This window comes from Plecotus auritus (genome assembly GCF_963455305.1).
Source record: "Plecotus auritus genome assembly, chromosome: 8".
Taxonomy (NCBI): domain Eukaryota; kingdom Metazoa; phylum Chordata; class Mammalia; order Chiroptera; family Vespertilionidae; genus Plecotus; species Plecotus auritus.
Genome location: NC_137782.1, coordinates 138958563 through 138984288, shown reverse-complemented (window position 1 = coordinate 138984288; position 25726 = coordinate 138958563). Strand labels below are relative to the sequence as shown.

The 25726-nt window shown below is 37.0% G+C and overlaps 1 protein-coding gene across 5 annotated transcripts in view; it reads right to left on the bottom strand.

Moving 5' to 3' along the window:
• USP34 (ubiquitin specific peptidase 34) overlaps positions 1-25726 on the bottom strand; it is a 241327-nt gene that overhangs the window by 4852 nt on the left and 210749 nt on the right. For 4 of the 5 annotated variants that reach the window (XM_080686042.1, XM_080686043.1, XM_080686045.1 and 1 more), the window contains 8 exons: positions 18945-19579; positions 16997-17154; positions 14885-14963; positions 12312-12438; positions 11581-11688; positions 10324-10428; positions 10083-10207; positions 8952-9075 (listed from right to left, as the gene is read on the bottom strand). In XM_080686042.1, coding sequence (XP_080542168.1) covers positions 8952-9075; positions 10083-10207; positions 10324-10428; positions 11581-11688; positions 12312-12438; positions 14885-14963; positions 16997-17154; positions 18945-19579 — 1461 coding nt within the window. The remainder of the gene's footprint in view (positions 1-8951; positions 9076-10082; positions 10208-10323; positions 10429-11580; positions 11689-12311; positions 12439-14884; positions 14964-16996; positions 17155-18944; positions 19580-25726) is intronic. The other variant, XM_080686046.1, reaches the window with a different exon arrangement.

The window sequence follows — 25726 nt, the reverse complement described above, 5'->3', positions numbered from 1 at the left end:
CATTCCAATGTTTTAACCACATAATTTAGAATGCAGTACACTTTGAATTTTTTAATATCCCACACCTCATTCTCAGAAGGATCTGAGGCAACTTAAACCAATTCTGCTTTTTGAATACTGGAACTTTATTTGAGACAATTTAATAAAGGTTACTGCCAAGTGGTTCTAAAGCTTTCTTGGATTCAGGTACCACTCTACCTATTAGAGAATTTTTATGCAACAGCTAGACTGCAAGGTAGATGTGTGCACCCACGCACTCGAGATTTCCTAAGATCAAAAAGATATTCAGAATTAGATAACATCGTTACTTCCTCTTTTACCTTGTTTCTCTAAAAATAGGGAGAATTATCTTCATGGTAGATTTAGGTAAACAATGCTCTGAGTCTTAACACCTTCTAGCCTTGTTCCCAGGATCTTTTGGATAGATCATACCTATCTGTATGTCAGCATCCTATTTGGAACCTCTGTTGTTCTAACCTTTCCTCTTCTTGCCTGTTCAGATGTCAAGTGCATCTTTAAGAAATTCGTTCCCCTACCCTCTTGCCCTCCCACCTCTCAAACCACAGAAATTTCGATACCATAGTTTGAAGTCAATTTCCCATCCTCCACTCTTCCACCCCTAGGCAAAGTATAATGATGGAGAAGGAGAAATACAATAAAAGCTATCTCCTCCATTAAAAAAAATTATAAATTAGACCTAAAGTGAGCAAAGTTTTCAAGGGCTAAACAGTAAATATTTTAGTCTTTGTGGCCATATGATCTGATCTGTTACAACTACTCAACTTGGCAGAGTAGTGTGAAGGCGCCACAGATAACACTAAATGAATGGGCGTGGCTGCCTTTCAATAAAACTTTAAGAACCCTGAAATTTAAATCTCATGTGGTTTTCATGTGTCACAAACTATTCAGAATCTAGTGGGGGTTTTAAACTACCTAACAAGCAAAAACCTTTCTAAGCTTGAAGGTAGCTCATTGGTTATACAAAACAAGCAGCATGCAGGCTGTGTGCCAACCCCTGGATTAGACCAAGGATTTGAGAAAATTTTAGAAAGGGAAGTCAGATCAGTCACCCAATTTAGTCATCCAAAGATGCCTCAACTCCCTTTTGTGGGTAAACCCATTTACTTTCCTGTCAAGATTAATCCCTTTATAAAGATCCACGGAAACTCAATCTTCTCTTTTATCTAATATACATAAGCAAACAAGGGCATGTCATCAACTGTTGGAACAGAGTATCTATAATGCACATCCCAGCATCATAATTACCCATAAAAGTAGAGCAGGAGCTGGCACACTGTGACCCACAGCCTGTTTTTGTGTGGCCATGTAAGCTAAAATGAGTTTTCACATTCTTAAAGGAGTATAATAAACAGGCAGACAGAGACCACATACGGCCTGCAAATCTAAAATACTTAATATCCAGCCCTTTGCAGAAAGCTTGTCAACCCCTGACCTAAAGGCTGCACTGATATCAACGCTCTTAGGGAAAGCAGACTGTAGAATTCAGTTTATATTTCTCTGGTGTTTATTCTTTTTTCTCCCTCAAAGTAAAACAATCTTTAATCCTATTTTCCATAACTACCAAAAAGCCAGCACTACCACAACAAACAAAAAACCCCCATGGAGGCCTTCTATAATCTAGGTCACTTAAAGTGATATTCTGATACAAGTATCTTTATTTTACAAGTGAAGAATAAACACATACTGACATTCTACTATGCTAGTTATGTCAGATAATCACACTTTTCAATTTGGAGGCATTATTCTCATTTTTGTTCCCTTTTTTTGATGAGGAAATTATGCTCAGAGAGATTATGTAATCTGCTCAGGTTCATCCCAAAAGCCAGTGAACGATACGTTTGTGTCTACCCTGGATTTATCTAAATCATGGGTTTGATGTAGTAGTTATGTGTATTTGCAATACAGTCAGACCCACACATATTTAACATAAACATTATTTTTCCTAGGCCATCTTGTACGCTGCACTCTGGAAAACACACTCACGGCACGCTAAGGACCCCCTTTCATAGTCCCACCTACTCCCTTTTCCGAGTGGCACCTCCTTTGGAAGGAAGGGCATTCCTTCAGAGCAAGAGTTTCCATTTCTTTCTAGCATTTTCACAGAACACTGAGGATCGGGTGCATCTTGGCTCTGTGACTGAAGGTAGACACCGATACCATCCTACTCCACACACTCCTCCAGTACTCATGGGGAATCTTCACTTACTGGGTGGAAAGCACAGCGTGATGCAATGGCCCAAGTTCTTAGGCACACATCCAAGCTTGGTCTCAGTAAAACAGGATGGGCAGGCCAAAAACCTTCTGGCTTCTATACACTTGTATTTCTTTATCCCCCACTTACAAAGGAACTAATATACAACAATCAAAAACTGTTGCAACATATCTTTTCTTCATCAATAACACTTATACCGTAGCAGCTACTGGTGTGTTATTAAAAGAAAAATCTTAAAACTGCTTTTGTAGGTAGGATAAAATGTTTCATATGTATATTTACCAGTTAGGGTTACTCCTATCTGAATTATAGGACAATTCTTTGTCTAGCTTTTATAGGAATATTTATCATATCCCAGCATTATCCATGGGAAGTGATAGCTTTAGCCAATGGATGAAAGGCCCACAATTCAGTCTCAATGCTCCACTGTGAAACTGAATCACCAAGACGTCTTAGCCTAAGGTTATCACACATATGATGTTTCTAATTCCCCTTGTTATGACTTCAGACCACTAAGTAACCTACTGTTGTCTATTCAGCTTCCTTTGTAGGTTACTGGAAAAAATCTGCTCGTCCTACCTGTGCCAGTTTTTTTCTCTGTAAATCAACAAATTGGTATAGTAAGTAGAATTATAAATATGTCTATTAAATACAATTACCAGGTATTAGTCTAGGTCCTAGACTCTAGAATAAAGAGATTCATTTGTCTTCGGTGGATTAGTAAATGCTGGCTCTGATCTGCAATAAATGATTGGCCCTGTTCTGAAGTACCTTTTCAGAAACAGCTAACCAGTTGCTTCTCTAATCAAATACCACCTTGACATCACAAAAAGGTTAAGCATGAGCCAGTGCTGTGCTTTTTATAATTTGAAATTTTAACATGTTTACTTTTACCTACTATAACAATTTTTTAATTCCAGAGATTTGAAGATTATGGATTTTCTAGTAACATCATAATGTTACTTTAAGAAAATCTATTTTTACTTCTGGTTATTAATGCATTAAGCACACTTTCCAAAACAATCTTACCTAATAAAAGAAACATGCAAATTAACCATCACTCCGCTATGCCCACAGCCAATCAGAGTGGGCATGCAAATTAACCCAACAAAGATGGAGGGCCTGACGCCTGCTATGAGAGGAAGGGGGGCAGCGGAGGGAGCTACTGGAGCAGTGCTCCAGACAGAAGTGAGGACTTGCCGGCTCCTGGGTGGGCCGGGAGCGGGGCCGGGAGCGGGGACGTGCTGGCTCCCTGGCCGCTGGGGAGTGGGGACTTGCCGACTCCCGGGCGGATGGGAGTGAAGCCAGGGGAAGGAAGGCCTATTATTGCACGAATATCGTGCAACGGGCCTCTAGTGTTAAATAATAAAGGTGATAAATTCTTGTTTTGTCTCTGAAAATTATTTAACTAAATGATGAAATCTAGGGATTTGTAATTAAGTTTAATTCTACTTAAGCACCTTGTTAATTCTGCATAAATTATATAGTATCTAAAAAATGGTATTAGAATTTGTAGTACCAGTTTTCTATATTAAACTTTTTTTGTTTCCCAAATACAAAACCATCGCATGATCATTGCAAATAATTTAAACCTTTACAGATATTCAACCTAGAAAATAAAAACACCCCATAATTTTATCCATATACAATTAGAACATAATCCTCTATAGGTGATAAATTTTTTTTTGCATATACTGAGTGATTTTCTCCCTTTTAAAATGAGAATGTAGTCAGCCCAGGCCAGCGTGGCTCAGTTGGTTGACATGCAGGAGGTAGCCAATTGATGTTCCTCTCTTTCATTCTCCCCCTCCCCCTCTTTCTTTCTCCCTCTCCCTTTCCCCTCCCCCCATTGTCTCCCCTCCTCTTTGGAAAAAAAAAATAAGTTAAAAAAAATCTTTTTAAAAATGGGTTTAAAAATGTCACTTTCTGTCTGCATCATTTTCCAATTTATTTTTTTCACATAATCCACAGTCAATTCCCATCTTTTTATTTTAAAGGCTAAACTTTGGTTTACTTAACTAAGCTCCTATTAAGGGACATTCGGTTGTTTCCAATTTTCACTTAGTACAAACTAAGTGAAAATAAACATCTTATGTATATTGTTGTACATACTTAGAAGTAAAGTGGATTTCTAGATCTAAGTTGATAATGTCAAATTGCCTCTCCAAACCAACCCCTTTATAAGATCTTTTCCCCCCAAACATGCGTATTATCTAAACTTTAACTCATAGTTGAAAAAAGAGGAATTGTTATTTGCTTTCTTTATTTATGAAGTTCGGACAACTTTTCATATGTACTGTGCATGCGTGCATGTGTACACTGCCTGTTCACGGTCTTTGTTTATTTTACTTTATATTCTTTACCATCATACTGAATCCTAAACACTCTTTGTTATTTGGCAATACTAGCTGTTTATCTGTTACGAATGCAAATATTTTTCCCATTATCTCTTTGTATTTTCATTCAATTTATGGCATTTTAAAATATATAGTATTTTTTATATTTATGTAGACAAAATTTTCAATTTCTTATTATTTCTGGGTTTTGTTTCCAGAGTCTTTCAAATCTCAAGGTGGCATCTATATAATCTCTAACATTTCTATGATTTTACTCTTCACAATTAAATCATTAATCCTCCTGTAATATATTTTGGTCTAAGGTATGAAGCAGGTATTCAAGGCTCCCCACCTTCTACCAGATGACTATCTCAATACCACCCATGCACCATTGATCTGATGTGTCCTCGTATATCCTTATATTTGTTTTTGAGCCTTTTCCGCACTGTTCTGCCTGTGAATTTCCATATCTGCATCACATGGTTTTAATCATTATAGCTTACTTTTATGTAAGAAAGGGGGGAAAAATAAACCCATACTTGCTGTTTTTATGCAAAAAAGAGATAAGCAAAAAGTGAATAAAAGTGGTAGGAAGCTGTGAGTGATATGATGTGTACCTGATATTGTTTTTAATTGTGAACTACATATTTAGTAAATACTAAAAAAGAAAACAAAATTACTGTATCTTTAGTTAAGTATTTAGAAATCAATAGTGCAGTCCCTTTGTCAGAACTTTTCTAGCTAAAATCTTCTATATTAAAGTATCAAAATACCGTGGTTTCAGACACTGTTATTTTACATGGCAGTCAACAGCTTGTTCACCCTTCCTGAATTCTCTTCCCACTTCTGTCTCTCCTAACCCCATACCTGACTGTCCTCACTTCAAAAGTACTTCCACCTTCCTCCCTTTTCCATTTAGTACTTGCAACTCTATCCCCTGCAATTCTAATCTACAGTTACTACATAATTCCTTTTATTCCCCCAATAATCTTAAAATCTGCTCAGTTACCCATGTGAAAATTACCACAAAGACTTTAACTCAAAACTAAAAATGACTTGCAATCCAATATCAGTCTTGAGACAATCCCATCTATGGCTGGTCAAAATACTCTAGCCCTTGGACCACCTAATCTCAAGACTCAAATGATTAAGAACACAACCAATTTAAACTTACCCTTTCCTCTCCTTGTTGTCAAATATAATTTTTGAAGCAATTATACAAATGAAAACTCATCAACTCTCTGCTTCTCATTACCGTCATTAATATGGGCTTTGCTTTGTTCAAGCTCTTTCCTAGGTGCCTCTCCCTGGAAATAATTATGTCAGCTGGAAGGAGTAGTTGCCTTCAAATACTGAGACATATCTCTCCATTTATAAGAGGCACAAGGAAAGCAATGTTTTTAGGTCTTTGTCTTACTTCATATCCAATTTTCTGCATTAAATAAAATACAACCATGAAAAATTTCTATCCTGCTCAATTTGTGAAGGCTTTGGTTTCTATCTGGAGCTGTGCTATTCTTTTTTTTAAGGCTAGTCAAGTGAAGCAGTGGGAGTGGAGAAGGAACAAAGAAATCAGTAACTGGCTGTGATCAATTAGTTTTAAGACACCACTGCACTCGGACCAGCCAATGTGCTATTCTAATACAGTAGCCACCAGCCACATCCGGCTCTTTAAATTTAACTTGGTTAAAATAAAATAAAAAATCAGTTCCTTAGTCACACTTCAAGTTCCCCACACTCACATATGACTAGTGGCTATCATATTATGCATGGTGATGCAGTTGGAGAATATTTCCATCCTTGTAAAAAGTTCTATAGAATAGTGCATATGTAGAGAAATATAAGGCAGCATCAACAGTGCTTCATGGTTTTAACAGTGATAAGAGTATCCTAATATATAAAAACCCTGGGTCCATCACATCCACAATGACTGGAGGCTCGACCAACCGAACTCAGTCCTACAGTCAGCGCTGGGTTGCCGTGGCGACCTAGCACTGACTGCTGAGGGGGCTGTGAATCATGCCCAGAGAGAGACCTGAAGAGAGAAGAAGGGTCTGATCTGTAGCCTATGTGGCAGCTGTTGATCAGCACTTGCCTCTCTCTTTTGCTCCAGGCCTCGCCAGTAGCCGCACCTCTGTTTCTCTCCAGGCCTCCACCGGGGCTGTGCTGATCAGCCCCGCCTTTCTGATCAGGCCCCGCTGATAGGCCTAGAGACACTGGCATAGAAACCTACCAATCAAAACCAAAATCTGGGTGAAGTGTGAGGAGCCAATGGCTGCCTAGGAGGCGGAGCTTTTGATGCTGACTGGTACCCGCACCAATTAACGCCCAGCTCTCAGCCCGACCAATCACATTCCCCACCACAACCTCCACAGGTTGCTCCCGAGCGACTGCGGATTGATACCAAATCGACCAATCAGAACCAAATTGGCTGGCAGAGGAGGGCAGTTGGGGGCAAGATCAGGACTGCAGGGAAGGGCAGTTGGGGGCGAGGGCAATTGGGGGTGAGATCAGGCCGGCAGGGGAGGGCAGTTGGGGGCCATCAGACCGGCAGGGGAGGGCAGTTGGGGGCGATCGGGCCAGCAGGGGAGCAGTTAGATGTTAATCAGGCTGGCAGGGGAGTGTTTAGGGGGTGATCAGGCTGGCAGGCAGAAGTGGTTAGGGGCAATCAGGTAGGAAGGCAGGTGAGTGGATAGAAGCCAGCAGTCCCAGATTGTGAGAGGGCAGTCAGACATCACCCAAGGGGTCCCAGATTGTAGAGGGTGCAGGCTAGGCTGAGGGACAATGCTCCCCCCGCCCCGCCCCCCCCCCCCCCCCCCGCCGCCGTGCACAAATTTCGTGCACCGGGCCTCTAGTAAAATATTATGAAAGTTGATTCAGCTAATGTGTCTAAGTGAGTTGTCCTTTTCCTCACTCCTCCTGCTTCCCTCCATATATAGTGTCCTTGAAACTGTATATTTGTGTTGTTAAGAAACAGTTCCAAACAGGAAAGAACATTCATTATTTGGTTAGAGCTGTTGAAGTAGCTAAAATAGCTCCTCACATTATTTTTGGTATAAACTATATGAACACAACTACCAAGAACTTTTTTTAAGGTCAGCATCTTTATAAGTCCCCTCTTTATCTGGGAACAAGGCTGTTACTAGAACTCCTGGATATTCTTTTACATCTGATCACCACTGCTGCTACATTTTAGCTTTTTACCAAGTGCCACAACCCAACTGTGCAGTCACAAAATGGCCAATCTGAGCACATCCTGACCCCTCCCAACACCGTGTTGGCACTCAGCTACATATATATTCAGCTAATGATAACAGGTGGAAGAAACAGCCTTTCAAATCTGAAGATGCTCTAATCACTTACCAATAAGATGGTTTTTCTGAAGAGGAATTATCCCTGACAGCTGTTACCACTTCCTTCTTCTTGGATAATGAAACCTAAAATAGGTTCACATCTTTTGCCCTACCTATAATGGATCAAAACCTTTTCCACAGAAAGGAAGAGGTTGTGATTGAGAAGGAACACAAGGGGATTTCTAGGGTGTGGTAACATTCTATTTCTTGACCTGCGTGATAATTCCAGGAGTATTTTATTTCCCATGCTCTGAAATAAAACTACAAAATACTGAAAAGGATCCTGGCCCTTCCCTAAAGAAGCAAGACACACAGACCCTGGGAACCCTGGAAGTCCTGAGATAAGGGACATCTGAGGAGGGCTACATGTCTTCCAAAGATTTATCAGCTAAAAAATGTCACCCAAAGGGAGCATTCTCTAACAGCTCTCAGGCACATCCTTGGAAAGACAATATTACTTATTAATTGGCATTTTCTTCCCCCCTAATAATTCACTGATGGTTTTGTTTTCTATTTCTCACATATTCCTTTTCAAATTTCCTTTTCTACTCACCTCTCTATTTTATGAGACTTACCTCCTAATTTACTCATATATGCACCTCTGCTTCACCCTAGCAAGCCCAGTCAGCTTGCTCTTGGTGTTACCAGCTCCAAAGCACAGCTGGCACTATAGATCTCAACTTACCCTCAAGATCAGGGCTGGGGAAATAAGCCTGTCTCCCTAAGCAGAACAGTTTTTGTTTTTAAATTCTGCTGGGCAGATGGAGGAGGACATGGGCTTCTATGTACAAAAGTGACAGCCCTACTCCACACTCCTGTATAGGCCAGCTGAAACTCTGGGCAGATCTATTCAATGGAAACCAGTAAGTTGGTGTTTTCTTAATAAAAATGTTCCCAAGAATAATTAATATTTTTAAACATTCACTTAAAAAATAAGAAAAGGATTGTCTCATTTTTTTCCTCCCCTTCCTGAATGGCTAGGGACTTAAAATAATTCAGTGGAATTTACTGCTCATCTTTTATACTTACTCAGCTTAACTAATGTTTCAGTAAATTTTTCACAGTTGATTGCAACTCGGCATAATAGATGGATGAATTGATGATAAGAAAAGAAGTAGTCTAGCAGCATACGATCATAAACGTCATCTTTGCCCTGAAGGTTAAAGATGATAAAATGGTTGCACTTAAATTGTATAAAAAATTAAAGAGCATATTTTGTGCAAATGTAATAAATTTAACTAAAAAGCTGATTAAATATTTAATATCTATAAGAATCTAGTTTTAATTTCCAAGTTTCTAGTAAGGTTATTAAGATCTTAATTGTCACAAGTTTATTTTCAGTGTGCAAATGCTGTCAATTAAAATTACCCATTATTTCTACATACTTTAATAAAGTAAAATTACTATAAGATTTTAAAATGTGACACTTTTAACTCTATAGACATATAATCAAGAAGAATAAATTAAATTTTATTTTTGAAATAGATTCCAAATTATTTTTGTAATGGTTACTACAGGGTTAATTATTTTTTATAGTTTATCTTATAAAAACTCAAATATATTTAAGATACAAAGATAGTGGGCAAGGGAGAGTGTGAATGAAGTGGGGTGAAAAAAGGTAAGTGGAAAAATTGTTTAAAAAATGTTGAAACTAAAACAAATTATCCTGTACCTTCTCTCCATAATTTAAAATTAGTATTATTTTTAGAATAAGCGTTAGAGGACAAAGTCAGACTACAAATGATGATAAATCTATCAATTGTGATACAAAGCTTAGGTCAAAGGATTATAATTAAAGGTCAGTAAGAGAAGTCATTGATTATGTGGTGAATTTAAACAGCAGTAAGTACCTAACTTGACTTTTCAGGTTTAGATATATATGACCCATTTATAATTTGGCCTAGTAACAAACACTAATAAGGTTTTCCATTAAGGTATTTTTAAGGGGGGAAAAAAAAACTTACTACTTGTGCTTACTGTTGATTTTGCAAATATTAAACCAACATTTCAGAGCACTATAAAGGAAAAGTCCAAATGAGTCTAATCTTTTTAGGATCCACAAAATGGTCATTTAAGTCTAATATACTCTTAACTGCCAGAGGGGAAATTTCAAATTATTGTGTACTATAGAAACATGGTTTTCCTGGCATCCCAACATACCTTACTGGTTTCCACCATTGTGGGCAAGAGGCACATATTGAGTTCAGGGCGCGGAGGCCGAATATTGCTTTTCCCTCCTATTAGCTTGATATTTTCTCGACAAGGGAAATAAGGTCCAAGAGACACTAAGACATTAAAAGTGTACAATAAGAATAAATGGAAAAAATAAATCTCCATGTTTCAGTGTGCAGAAAGTTTAAATGCCAACCATATTCAAGGACTGGGCTAGATGAATACATACTTGGTATGTTACTGTGATGGTAAGTACAATGGTTGTGTTGTAGAAATGGAACCAGAGTATGAAGAAAGTCATGGGGACTCAAAAGCACAAGTTCCTTGAGGACATCTGAAAGTAAGAACACAATTTGGGTATTAAAAAACTGGAGTATGTCTACCTGTTACTTTCAAACTCACAAACCCTTTTGGACTGACTAGTTGCAGTGTGGCAGCTGGAAAGTTTTAATGGGTCTAAAACTGTTTTAGCTCCTGACACTGGGAGAAATCATGTCTGATGCTCAATCAAATCTAGATCAGCAGAGTTACTAACCACAAAAGGGCCATCATTTAGATACTAAAATTTAAAACTATTTATTTGTATATTATTTATCCAAGAGAAGCATCATGAAGAAGTACACTGAGGGAAATATTTAATGCACATTATGTGTCTTCATAAAATCAACTGAAGAAACATATCAAGAAATATAAGTAAGGTTCCAAGTTCTTCAGATATAAGGAATAATCCTTAATCTACTTTTGTTTCATGATGCTAGCTGGACTGATTCTCATCCTCTAATCACGTAAGTGTCAAGCTCATGACGACAGGCGACTGGTAGAGATTCTGGCAAGATTACCACCATGCGCCTCTCTCCTCTTGCTGGAGAGGCATAGGCCAGTAATTCCACAGACCATTAGACCAATGCCTGCTAAGACTGACTGCTTACACATGACAGTCAGTTAGTTATTCATGTTATTTTGAGAAACTGATATAAGTAGTTATAGTATCTAAAGATTCAAAGTGGCTTCTAAAGTAGCAGAAACTTCAATGTAAATTTAAAATGAGGGGGTCCTTTAACAGGCACAAATTATTTTATTATAAATATGCAATCAATAAAAAGGTAAAATACTTAGGAGTCTATGAACAACTACTAAGAAGTATCTTTAGGCAAAAGAGCTCACAGTGAAATAATTACCACAACCCTTTACAATGTCAATTCTACTTTGTAAACATTTGCATGATTCTATCTTGCTTACATAGGATAGAAGAGTCAGAGCAAGAGATCTAGAGATAACCTAAGGTCAAAGAGCCCAGATATACTAAGTGATCACATAGGTCATTATTGGCATGTTAAGAAATAAAATTCGATTCTTAGGGTCTGTTGGCCATTGCAAGTTATACATAAAAAGTTACAAATGTCTTTCCAAACCATACAGAACATCACATCTTACAGAAAAATAGTCCCACAAAAATGTTCTTTACTAGGATTTCTAAGTTACTTACCGATACAGGCATTTCTAAGTTCTGGAGGGCTATAGGAATTAAGAAGAGTTAATAGTTTATGGGCAAATTCAATTCGCTCTTGCCACTGGATTAATGCTTGTTTCACATCTGCAAATACAAAAATACACATAAATATGCCATTTGAGATTAAACCTCCTCACTATTATTTTCCATGTAAACTGCAGAATACTAACACTAAGAAACACATATTATTACATAAACATCTTGGGTAAAAGCTATGACTGTTTTCATGAGATGGCTACTACTATTAAACCTACTAAATTTCTTAAAGCACATATTTTAGTGACGAATATACCCTATATTTTGGAAATTTATATGAAGTTCAGAGTTCACATTATCTTTCAGGTACACAAGAGATATTTTTATAGTTATTTCTCTTGAAACTAAAGTGATCTAATCTAAGCCATGAAGTTTCACGCTTAAAGAACCTTCACAAAATACTCATATTGTTACTGTGCTGGAAATGTTTTCCAGTCTCCTATACCTTGACACTTAAAACATGCCTGACTATTTTTGGGGTAGACATAAAGAAAATAAGAGCATTTCAATCTTATATCAAGAGGTCATGATAAGCATTTCTTTATGACTAGCAACAGCCCCATCTTCTGTAACTGGAGATAAAAACAAATTCTCTGAAGCACGCGGTTTAAACGGCTTATTTTGTTCTTTAACAAACAAACAAACCAAAAAAGAGATAGGAATAGCCAAACCTTTTCTCTGAAGATATGGACGTGTAGACTTTAATACCGAAAGGAATATTGACAGAAGTTCTACTAAGTCTCCAGTCACATGGCAAGCGGTGGCTTCGTGATACATCATGTGCAGTGTGTTGAATGACTACAAGTGATTTAAAAAATGGAAAACTTCATTTCATTTTTACTTTATTGAGCCACAAAACTGTAGAGCTCATTCTAGACAGATGTTTTCAGACTCAGACTATGTATATGCATATGAACACAAAGAAAATATATTTGTGTTTTTTTTTAATCTAAAAGTCAAATTCTCTCATTTAGCTCTTTTAAAATATAGAACAGTCCTCACACTTCAGAGCCCTGATATTTTGTGTACACATTTTAGTGTGAAGGAATAATTTGTTTAATCATATTTTTCTTCTTTTTGTTACTGTTTGCTCTAAGATAGCAAGCCTTAGAGTATAAGGCAGCAGGCAACAACATGAAGATTAGGGAGAATAGCAAGGCTTCTAAAGAAAGAAAATGATGACATAGCTGTCAGCTATACTCAAAAGGAAGAGGTAAAAGAGCTCAAAAGGGTAGGAATTTCTTTTATCACTAGTGGCCCGGTACATGGATTCGTGCACATTGAAAGGAAATTAATTAGAAGAAATATTTTAATACTGCTATTCGCCCTTTCTCTATAATACAAGTGTCAACCAAATTCATGATCAACAATGATGGAAACACATGCATGTGATTGGTGCCAGCGAGAGCTTTACTTAATCACACATGTGTGAGTCAACTTAGCCTTTTATATATATAGAATAAACTTGCTTAATTAGACCTGCTTTCTGATTTAGCTAAACTTTTTCCAGCCCAGTGAAGCACTTCTCTTTCAGGTAATTGTCAGCAACACAACAGTAAATATCAACACCAAGCAGATTATTATTGTAGATCACGCAGGGAGAATAAAGGGTAAAATATTTAACTGCAGCAGTGTTTGACTATATTCTGCGCAGTGAGAAAACCTGAAGTCATTTTCAAGGTCCACCATTTCCTACTTCTTTTCAGTTGGGTCAAGTTTCTAAGCTTTCTAAATCTCCATTTTCCAGCTAATGAAAAGAAAATAGGATTCCACCGAGTCTCCTATTTACCTACTCCAGGACTTCTGTGAGGATCAAATGATATGAGGAACGTGAAAATGCTTCACAGACATTTGGTTAAAGTGTAAAATGTTTCCAGTTAGCTATAAAGCAAATCATGTTCCTAGGCTGAAGAAACTCAGAGGCAGCTAGTCATGAGGGAGAGGAAGCTGGGCGTTACTACGTGATGTAATTACCCGGATGGTCACTTAGCATATTAGCCTTTTATATATATAAATACTGGCTTGTTAAATCTATTAACTCCTTTAACTATATTAGTTTAATTAAAGCCTTAAGATTTTTTTTTCCCACTTTCTTTATACCATCTTTTTCTAATCCTTTCAAATCAGTTCAAAATTCATGGACTAGAATCTGTGGCAGTATATAACCTGAACGATGTACTTGTGCAACACTTAACCTGTAGACTGTGAAGATAGGAGCCATGTCTGTCTTGCTCACTGCTGTATCTCCTCCAGTGCCTAGCACAAAGCCTGGCAGAGTAGACATTCATACATCTTTTGAATGAAATTCTCACTACTGCTCTTTCACTTACCTTTTGTTTTAGCCAAACAGAAATAGTTGGCATTTCTCAAATATGACCAAAACTTTCTTGCCTCTGTGCCAATTAAGTCATTTATCATTCCAAGTCCAGATTCTTCATAGTAGTTTCAAACATGTTGTATTCCTATTCTGCCATACCATTTTCTGGAAAAAACCACCCTACCTCTTAATCTCAAGGTACCCTTGGCATATATTTTTCATCTTATCTCCATTAATACACTAAAGGTTACAATGGACCTCTATGGCCTTAAAATCATCTCAAAGCATGGATGTTCAAGAATTATGGGAAGAATGAATGGCTGATTTTAACCACCTGTAACAGTCTCACTAGCTTTCTCTGATGATGCTAATCTCAGTTTCTTAATGCAATCAAATATGTGAGCTCTTGAGAAACTGTGCCTTTGAATAAAATGCATAAAACTAGTCTACTTCAAGTGTTTGTTCTAAATACAAACTGAGCCTTAGCCAGTATTGCTCAGTGGATAGAGTGTTGGCCTGTGGACTGAAGGGTCCCAGGTTCAATTCCGGTCAAGGGCACATACCCAAGTTGCGGGCTTGATCCCCAGTAGGGGGCGTGCAGGAGGCAGCCGATCAATGATTCTCTCTCATCATTAATGTTTCTATCTTTCTCTCCCTCTCTCTTCCTCTCTGAAATCAATAAAAATATTTTTTAAAATAAATAAATACAAACAAACTGAGGGGGAAAGTATGGAATTACTATGGAAAAAGTAAATAGCACTCTAAAAATTGTGACCTAGTTATTCTCTGAATATTAATTAGCATCTACTGATTGGTATAATTAAAATCTAAATACCTGTAAAACAGTCTACAATAAACTCTAAATATCCACAAAACAAGAAGTCTTGGTGAGAAAATTAAAATGACGTAAATCTACAAAATATTTACCTCAGTCATCAGGATCAACCCTCGATTAAATACAACAAGAAGCCTGTCTTCATCAGATTCTAATAATATTCTGAAGGCACTGGAAGAATACATAAAGTCTAATTTGAGAATTCTGAATCAGAACACAACACTTTGCTGATTAAAAACACAAAACAAAACCAGAAGTATATTGTCATTTAGGCTCTCTACTTTCCTACTTATAGAAAGAGACTACTACATCTATTTCTTAGTAATTCAATAAAAGGAGATAATATTAAATACGAAACCCTCTAAGTAACTTAAAGAAAAGTAATGTCTAACAATATCTAGTCTACTCTTAATTATCCACAATGGTAGGAGAGATGTAATAAGAATATTTTGTAAGTTTCAGTATAAAAAAAATGCTTATTTTTATAATGGGTTTATCTTTGAGATTATGCTAAGTTCTGAACAATAATATATACTTATATTATCAAATCACTCATTAGGTGGTTAGTGGAAAAAAGAGAAACATAACAGGAAAAACATTAAAAACATATGGTGGCCCTAGCCGGTTTGGCTCAGTGAAGAGAGCGTAGGCCTGCAGACTGAAGGGTCCCGAGTTCAATTCCAGTTGAGGTGCGTGCGGGAGGCAACCAATTGATGTGTCTCTCTCACATCGATGTTTCTCTCCCTCTGTCTCTCCCCATCCCTTCCACTCTCTCTAAAAATCAATGGAAAAATATCCTTGGGTGAGGATTAACAAAAAAACAAACAAAAACATATGGTGGCCTTAAAAAATTTATATAATAATCAAAAGCAGTTATTATTCTTGTTAGCAGATCTAATTTCATTATTAGGTACTGAAAACTGCTTTTATATAGTATGACTGGAAATCCTTCCACTTTAACAAAATGTTTTCTTTCCTTTTTCAAAAGAAAGAATTAAGAAAGCTCCAAATCTTTTATTGAAAATAAAAACTTTAAGTAGTAAATCTTGGGAAACCAATATATTCAAAATTAATGCCAACATTTTAAAAATTTCCTTTAAAGAGTCCTGGCAAAAGCATTTTGTGTATTAATAAAGATCCAAATTGAAAGTTTTCTGAAGAAGATAATGTGAAATAACTATCTTCAGTTGAATAGCTTAAGATACTAGAGTGTTCAACACTATGAACAAACAAAAAAAACAAACTCAGATACAGGCAACAGAATGGTAGCACGCAAGGGGTGTAGGGGGAAAATGAAGAGGGTGAAAGGTCACATACATGATGACAGAAGGAGACTAGACTTTGGGTAGTGTGCACACAATAGAGTATACAAATGTATTATAAAGCTATACACATAGCCCTAACCGGTTTGGCTCAGTGGATAGAGCGTCAGCCTGCGGACTCAAGGGTCCCAGGTTCGATTCCGGTCAAGGGCATGTACCTTGGTTGCGGGCACATCCCAGTAGGGAGTGTGCGGGAGGCAGCTGATCAATGTTTCTCTCTCATCTCTGTTTCTAACTCTCTATCCTTCTCCCTTCCTCTCTGTAAAAAAATCAATAAAATATATATTAAAAAAAAAAAAAAAAAAGAATGTACTGCCAAGAAATGTGCCTAATAAAGGACATCATCTCCAAGTCTTATTGTAATATATAGATGCATTTTAAGAAATTAAAATGGATTTTAATTTGCTCTGATTAACTGTAAAGATCATGATTTGTTATTTTCCTAATTCCTAGTTTAAAAAGATAGATAGGGCTAAACAAATGAAAAACATATTAATAGTGAGACTCATCCAAAGATGAAAAAAGCTATTTCTGGAGGCCTCTAGAACAGAACTGTTCAAGCATAATTTGGATGACTGTCCGAGAGAAAGCAAGTATTGAACTTTAAATAGAATACTGTCTATTAGGGTTCCTTTCAACCTTAAGATTCTATCATTTTGACAAAACACAAACAATGCAAAACCAAACAAAAACAAAACCTGCTCAAAAGTAGCTCATTAGCTTTCAAAATATAAATTCTTCATGGTGACTAAACACATAAATGCTTCCCCAATAACCTTACAGAATTGGTAAACGTTTATAGTTATAACTTAAATTGTCAAAAGTATGGTCCCCATCCTCTCAGTTGGAAAAACAAAAAAACCCCACAAAACAACTTTTTACCTTATTAAAGTAGTCCAGCAGGAGCGGCCATCTAAGCAACGCAAGTAACAACTTATGGTTGTTTTCTTAAACTGTTTAATATCTTCTAATTCTTCATCTCTCATATCTGGCCTCTGAGCTATAAACAGCTGCATCAGATTAAATAGTTCTTCCACTGCCTAAAAAGGGCAAATAAACATCACGGTGATCTTTTAACCCTACAACTTTTTAGAATGTGTGCTTCTCATTCTAGATGTTATACTCATTAGTCAGCTCTTAAAATTACACAAATAAGTTCAATTACAGTACCACTGAAGAACAGTCATAAAATTAGCAATGAATTCTATTTTTAAAATTTCATATATAATTCATTAAGTGCATATCTCAAAATAGAATTTCAGTAAGATTAAAAACTTCAAGTTAAGATAGTTCATTTTTAGTCTTAATACTGTTTCAAAACCAAGTTTTGTAACTTCAAATGTGCATTCAGAGACATGCTACAACAAACCTTTACCACCTTTTCTTTAATAAGTGAGAAATAATCACTTTGTCACAAGAATTTTACACCCCTCAATTAAGACCATTTCTGAGAAAACCCTTTGGTGCCAACATTTGGAATTATCTTTCTTGACTGATGGATGCTCAGTTCAAGTTACCTGGCAAAAATTGATTTAAGTACCATTTTTATTAAAATCTCTAATAGATAAGTTCTACAATAAAAACTGTTACATTTCATTGATGTCAAGGTCAAAAAAACATTAGGGGATATTCTCATGCAGCACTCTTCAGAGGTATATTTAACTATGGACATGTTAAGTAATGAAATCAAGTATTATTTATATGAATGTGATAGAAAAAATGCATTCACTCTTAATAAATCTTATCCTGACTCCTAAGTCAGGCACTCTCTCTCATTCTTTTCCTTCTGTATTCTTATAGCCTTGGTTTTGAACGTATTTTTCTTTTTTTGTACTTAATATAATCACTTTATTATAGGCATTCTAACTTTCTTCACTGGAAATTAGGTTCTTTCAAGGTGAGAAATTCTAAACAATTCACCACATTATGTCTAAAGAATTGTTAAGGTCCTTATTTTCAACAGTAAAAAAGGAGTATAGTACACAACTCAAGGATACCAATCCTTAAAATATCCTTCATTGTATTTTTTTAAGTCTTAAATGTTGAATGTATTGAAAAATGTCTACTCTTCACTCCCACCATTTCCTATTTAGCAAACAACTTCTCATATTAGCAATTTTTGGCCTCTGAGTTCACAATAGCCTTAAAAAGGGTTCTGCACTCCCCCCCCTTCCAAACTCCTTCCCAGACTTATACCCTCTTGGCATAATTTTCGATTGACAACAGAGAATAAGAGATGACAATGAAAAGAAATATCCAGGAATGACAGCCTTATATGGAGGGGGTGGGGGGAATGTAATATCAAACCTACAAATAGTCTGCAGAGGGAAAAAAAATCATATTTAGATGGCATATATTTGTATTCTGACAGAACCTTTAACCATTTCATTCACTTCAATGTAGTATGAGAAAAAGAATACTAGGGAATACTACAGCAAAGATAAAAATATCTAGCTCACAACTTAGCTTAGCATATAGACCTTGATAATAAATATCAAAATAAAAATATTCACTTCATTAAAACTGTACTATAAAGTTAACTTTTTTTCATTAGGTACATATGAAAGACACATTTACAAAACCATAAATTAAAATAGGTAAGTTCCGCTAGAGAAAATTTCAATATCAACCTAAGACAAACTATCCATATACTTATAAATTTTATAACCATATAGCATTTTATGTTTTCAAGAAAATAAACAAGTTAAATCTTTAAGAAAGAATAAAGTTAGACCATACTTCCATATTTTCTCACCATGTCCCAAAAGGGGGAAAACAGGTATTTCCAATCAATTTGAGGATACAGATATGAGTTATCAATTTTACTCACTCCAGGGTATTGGCTGGCATGGGGTGTGAGATTCTTAAAGGCCCACTGGATGTTCTGGTGAGAAGCCAGTTGTCGTGTAAATGCAGGAGACTGCTCACAGCAGAGCCTCAGAATGCCATAGTAGGCAGGCAGCATCCCACGGTTAAAAAGCACCACATCCTGATCATCATGGTCAGCAAGGATGTAATTGAAGGCAATGTTCTTGGTTACCACGGGGTTCTGAACAATAAGGCGGATATTCTCTGGACAGTCAGCACACACATTGTACCAAAATGAAAGCAAAGCCTGTTTATTGTGATTTGTAGCTATTGCTGGCTCAGAAAGTTTAGGCTGGAAAAGATTCCACAAATCCATGAAATATGTGGAAAACATCAGCTTCTCAGTTTTGGAAATTAAACAGTAAGTCATAAAGCTAAAATAGGGCACAAGCTTTGTAGTGCCATGAACAGCAGCATCAACATAAAGTTTGGCTCTAGACAGCAAACCAAGGAGCACGTTGTAGACCTGATGTAGAACTACTGTTGTGTCTGGACTGAGTGGAAGGTCACGGGTTGGGATGTGCAAAGACCTTGTTGACCGGAACATCTGGCGGAATGAATTGCTTGGTATAAGGGACACCAGAAGATAAGCTGCAGCTATAAATGTAAAAACAAAAAAAAAAACAACCCGGTCAGATAGGTCCTTATAAGATATAAAAAATAAACTGAAGAGCAGTAATTAAACACAAAGCCACTCTTCCCTTTAAAAATTAAAATGAATAAAATTTAAGGGATATGAACATCTCTTTTAATATCTTTCTGCTCTATCATTAGCCCCAGAGAAAGATCCCAAGGAATGATGTAGACAGACATCTTCCATTCTGTCACTGTTCTTTCTTATCATTTCATTTCTTCTCAGGAAACAATATGGTTTAACAGAAAGAACACAGTATTTGGATCCAGAAGACCTAAATAAGGCTGATGAACATGGTCAAATCATGTTTTAGGGTCTTAGTTTTATTCTTTACAAAATAATGGCAAATTCTTTTATAATAATTTATAGGTAAAGGTAAAATTTACTTACATTATAAAGACAGAATGAGACCTATTTAAAAGTCCTTTGTAGAGAAACCAAGATGGCGGCATAGGTAAACACCTAAACTGCTGCCTCGCACAACAATTTCAAAACTACAACTAAAAGACAGAACGGACACCATCCAGAACCACAGGAAAGCTGGCTGAGTGAAAATTCTACAACTAGAAGGAAAGAGGAAAGCTCACAGAGAATTGGAGGTACGGCAAAGGGGCTTTGTGCGCGCAGAGAGGAAGGGCGGCTGAGAGCCTGGCTGACTTTCTCTGGCGGAAGGGGGAAGGAAGCTTCCGACTGCACTGAACCCCAGTTCCGGGCGAACCCCTGGGGACCCACGCTCTTACGGGGGGAGTCTGGACTCTCGGGCGGAGACTCAGGAGCCGGGGAAGGCGGAGGACTGAAAGTGCCCGCGCGCGCGCGCGCCAGTGAGCACAAAGGCTGCGGAAGTTGCCACAGGCTTTCCCTAGTGGAAGGGAGTCAGAGGATTCTGACTGCACTGAGCCCCAGTTCTGACTGCAGTGAACCCCAGTTCCAGGCGAGCCCCTGGGGACCCACACTCTTGTGGGGGAGTCTGGACTCTCGGGCAGAGACTCGGGAGCCGGGGAAGGCGGAGGACTGAAAGCGCACATGCGCGCAAGGGCAAGGCTGACAGGAAGCCAAAACTGAGACTCCACCCCATCCAAGCTGAGCACAGAGGCTATTGCAATTTGGCAAGTCTAATCCTATAAGGCTGTCTCCAGCACCAAACTTCTCCCAGCATAGACACAGCTGATCCTTACAGCCAACTGGCCCGGAGGTCAATTCTTCCCAGTGATACCAACAACAATAAAGACTTAATTACAACAAGGCTGTACACACAGTCCACAAAGGGGTGCACCAAGAGTGTCCACCTCAGGTTAACTGGGGAAGCAGACCCACTGGGCCATATTGGAAACCTAGCACAAATATCTACCTTACCAACTCAGGGAATCAGTGAAAATGCGGGGTCAAAGAATCAGATCACAAACGAAAGAAATGGAGGAAAACAAACGACTGGATACAGAATTCAAAACCACGGTTATAAGACTTTTTAAGAATATCCTAGAAAAGGCCGATAAATATAACGAGACAATCGAAGATATGAAAAAGGACCAACTAGAAATTAAACATACACTGACTGAAATAAAAAAATATTATACAGAGACCCAGAAACAGAATAGAGGAACCCAAGAATCAAGTCAAAGAATTGAAATACAAAGAAGCAAAAAACACTCAACCGAAAAAGCAAAAAGCAAAAAAAAAAATCCAAAAAGTTGAAGATAATGTAAGAAGACTCTGGGACAACTTCAAGCGTACCAACATCAGAATTATGGGGGTGCCAGAAGAAGAGAGAGAGCAAGATACTGAAAACCTATTTGAAGAAATAATGACCGAAAACTTCCCCCACCTGGTGAAAGAAATAGACTTACAAGTCCAGGAAGCCCACAGAACCCCAAACAAAAGGAATCCAAAGAGGACCACACCAAGACACATCATAATTAAAATGCCAAGAGCAAAAGACAAAGAGAGAATATTAAAAGCAGCAAGAGAAAAACAGTTAATTACCTACAAGGGAGCACCCATACAACTGTCAGCTGACTTCTCAACAGAAACTATGCAGGCCAGACGGGAGTGGCAAGAAATTTTCAATGTGATGAATAGCAAGAACCTACAACCAAGATTACTCTACCCAGCAAAGCTATCATTCAGAATTGAAGGGCAGATAAAGAGCTTCACAGATAAGAAAAAGCTGAAGGAGTTCATCACCACCAAACCAGTATTATATGAAATGCTGAAAGGTATTCTTAAAGAAGAGGAAGAAGAAAAAAGTAAAGAGAAAAATTATGAACAACAAATACATATCTATCAACAAGCGAACCTAAAAATCAAGTGAATTAAAAACCTGAGGAACAGAATAATCTGGTGAATATAATAGAATCAGGGGCATAGAAAGGGAGTGGACTGATAATTCTCAGGGGGAAAGGGGTATGGGGGGTTCATGAAGAGAATGGACAAAAATCATACACCTATGGATGAGGACAGTGGGGGGGAGGTAAGGGCAGAAGGTGGGGTGGGAAATGGGTGGAGGGGAGCTATGGGGGGAAAAAGGAGAAATAATTGTAATAATCTGAATAAAGATTTATTTAAAAAAATAAAATAAAAGTCCTTTGTAATACATAAGATTATATATATGCCAATTTTAGAACATTAATTTTGGAAATCTTTAAGTCTTCTAGGCTATCCTTGCACACAAAGAATCTCTCCAACGTACCTGAAAAATCTTAAGCCTATGCTATAATTCTGAGAGGTTAATGACTCATTAGTTGAGTCCATATGTAAAAGCAGTTACTATGAGCAAGGAAATGAGCTAGGTACTTTATAAATATTATCTCATTTAATCCTCACAACCATCTTGGAGGTAGGTGATATTACATTGGAAACTGTGAATCTTGGAGAAGCAAAGACCAAGGCCATACAGATAAAGAAGTAAAGCCCATAATCAGCCTTGGGAAACGATGATGATGATAATGGTAAAACAATAACATTAACAACAACAAGAATTGCTAACATTTATTGGATGTTTACTATTTAACATCATAACTTTATATAGTAGGCACTACTTTTGTTATCCCCACCTTCACTGAGACTTAAAATAGTAAGGCTACCCCTTATAACACAATAGGTGGCACAACTGGAATTCAAACCCAGGTCAGTCTCATGAGCTCCTAACATTCACTACAGAGCCTCCTCAAGGCTTCTAATGACTTAGTTTAACTCTATTTTTAATACACCTCCTAAATTCTGTCTCCCACTATTTTAGCAATAATTTGATAATTTCCATTGTACTGCCAAAGCAAAAAAAGTCCATATATCTAAAATTAATTGTAATCTAGTTTATAGATTATAAATTAAAATTTATTTCTGCACAATACTCCATTTCTATGTATTTCTTCACTGATATATTGCTCTGGTAGTCTATTATCAGTATGGCTTAATTTGATATGTGCTTCAAATATAAAAAGTTGGCATGTAGGTATCATCCTGATAAATTTTTGTATAAAACTGCAACTAAGAAAAGTCATGATTAAAAAAAAACTTATTCAGTTGAATTTAGAGCAAATCTACTTCCATTTCTATATGGCAACTCTTCAACTACTTTAAGACACCTATCATGCCTCAATTTTTCTTCTTTACTCGAAACATTCTCAGTCATTCCTTAAAGGTATTTTGTAAGATTTAAAAGTAGTTCTCTGTAATCTTTCTTCTATACATGTTACTCTAATTCTTATTCTAAGTTATATTCATTCTATTCAAATACTTGGGCCCTTTCTTCAAGTTATATAAAAAATACTTTTTGATATTACTACAATCTCCACCATAATACTTTAAAAAAAGGTTATTTCCTAACTGAACATCTAGCTTTAAATTTTTCACAACTATAAATAATGTGGTTGGATATCCATATATTGGATGACTTACTAATACTGGAATCCTGAAATGACTGAGTTAAAAAGGCAAAAAGATTTTAAGGATCTCATCACATACTGCGAAGTTGCCTTTCATAAGGGTAACATTAACTTAGAATGAAACTGCAATGCATGAGAATGCGTTTCCTAAGCACTGTCATGAATATTAGGTGTAATGGCTAGCCAAAAATCTTTTTTGGGCAGAAGAGGGGTTCAGCACAGGTTTTTATTTATTTTATGTTCAGAAGTCAGGACACGAATGCCAACCGGCATATGTGTCAGCTCTTACAAATATCCCATTACTGTGGAGTTACCTAAATTGGCAAGAAAAACAAGCCTATAAGCAGAGTACCAATGCCAATCCATGTCTACCCACGATGAAAGGTGTTTTTCCCAAATATTTTATTTTAGAATAGGTAGAACAGACAATCTCCATACGCCGCCTCCCCATTTCCTCTATTGTTAATAGACACAAGTGGCGGGGACTTTCTCCACACACCATGCGCATCTAAAAAAAATGGTTTTCCCTAAGTGGCAGCCCTGACCAACTTTAAAATCATTTTTCGTGAGAATTTTCAGCTAAAAATATTCAAGAATGCCCGAATTGTAATATATTTATTTTTATAATATTCATTGCAAATTTATTTTTTAAAATTAAATTCAAAATAGCGTGGCATATGGGGATGGTTTCTGTTTTGGATGCATGGCAATTAACTGGTTAAAATTTTTTTTTATTGATTTCAGAGAGACGAGGGAGAAGGAGAGAGGGATAGAAACATCAATGATGAGCATCACTGACTGGCTGTCTCCTGCATGCCCCCCACTGGAGATCAAGCCAGTGACCTCCTGGTTCATGGGTCCACGCTCAACCACTGAGCCATGCCGGCTGTGTGAGGTCAGGTATTTTTGTAGAATGATCCTCAAATTAGGTTTATCTGATGTTTATCATATTTAGACTCTCAGGTTATTGTTTTTGGGAAGAAGACCACACTGTGCCACACACACAGGTACAGTAACCTTTGCATTACATTATATCAAGGGTATATGCTATGATATAAATGTAACTCTTCAGTGATGATAACCTTAATCACCTGGCTGAGTTAATATTTGTCAAGTTTCTTTACTTCATTATTTCCTCCATCCCCCAAACTCTACTTTTTGAAAGCAAGGCACTAAGCTCACACAAAAGGGGCGGGGAGTTATACTCCACCTCCTTGGGGACATAAACTATCTGAAATTCTGTGTGGGAGATCTGTCTCTTCTCCATTCATTCATTTATTTTTATCAGCATGGACTCATGAATATTTATTTTATACTTTGGATCACAATCTAGCGCTATGTGTCATTTACTTTTTTACTCAAATTGTTCTAGCTTTGGTCATTGGGAGCTCTTTCCGGTTGGTTCTATATCCCTTTGATACAGTCCCATCACTTTGGCTTTTGAGTACTTCTTTACTTTCTGGATCTACAAGATGCTGCAGATTCATTTTGTATGTTCCCAGCCACAGTCCTAGAATCAGCCATTTCTCCAAGGAACTGTGATTCCTTTCATTGAAGAATGGTGTTTAGAAAAAGAGATCTGGGTATTCAACAAGCTTGTTGCTACTGGAGTGTCATTGATTCCAGTAGACAGCTAACAAATGATTTTAATGACTGAAAAATTTTAAAATATTAACTACTTTGATTTTTATTTCTTTGAACACTATCATGAGAGAACATAATCTAAGTTTATTTACCAGCAATTTCCTATTCTGTGAAATATCTATATTTTGTATTTGTCCTTCTGTCTTCCAAGATCTTTGTTTATTCGCCTCCAGCATGTGTATAATAAAGATGTTTATCATTTAATGCCCATAATTTCAGTGAATACTTTCCCTCAATTTGTTTTATGTATTTATTACTACTTTGTTTTTTAGCATTTTTTTTTTTTGAGAGAGAGAGAGTAGGAGAGAGGGAAAAAGAGAGAAACATCTATGTGAGAGAAACACATCGATTGGTTGCCTCCTGCACAGGCCCTGGTCAGGGGCCAGGGTGGAGCCTGCAACCGAGGTATCGAACCTGGGATCCTTCAGTCCACAGGCCAACACTCTATCCACTGAGCCAAACCGGCTAGGGCTATTTTTAGCCTTCTTAAATTGCTTTTAAGATAGAATTTTATGACCCTTTACTCTATTCACTAATGCTAATAATGCTTTGTCATTCTATCAAGCAAGGAAACAAAACTGTGTT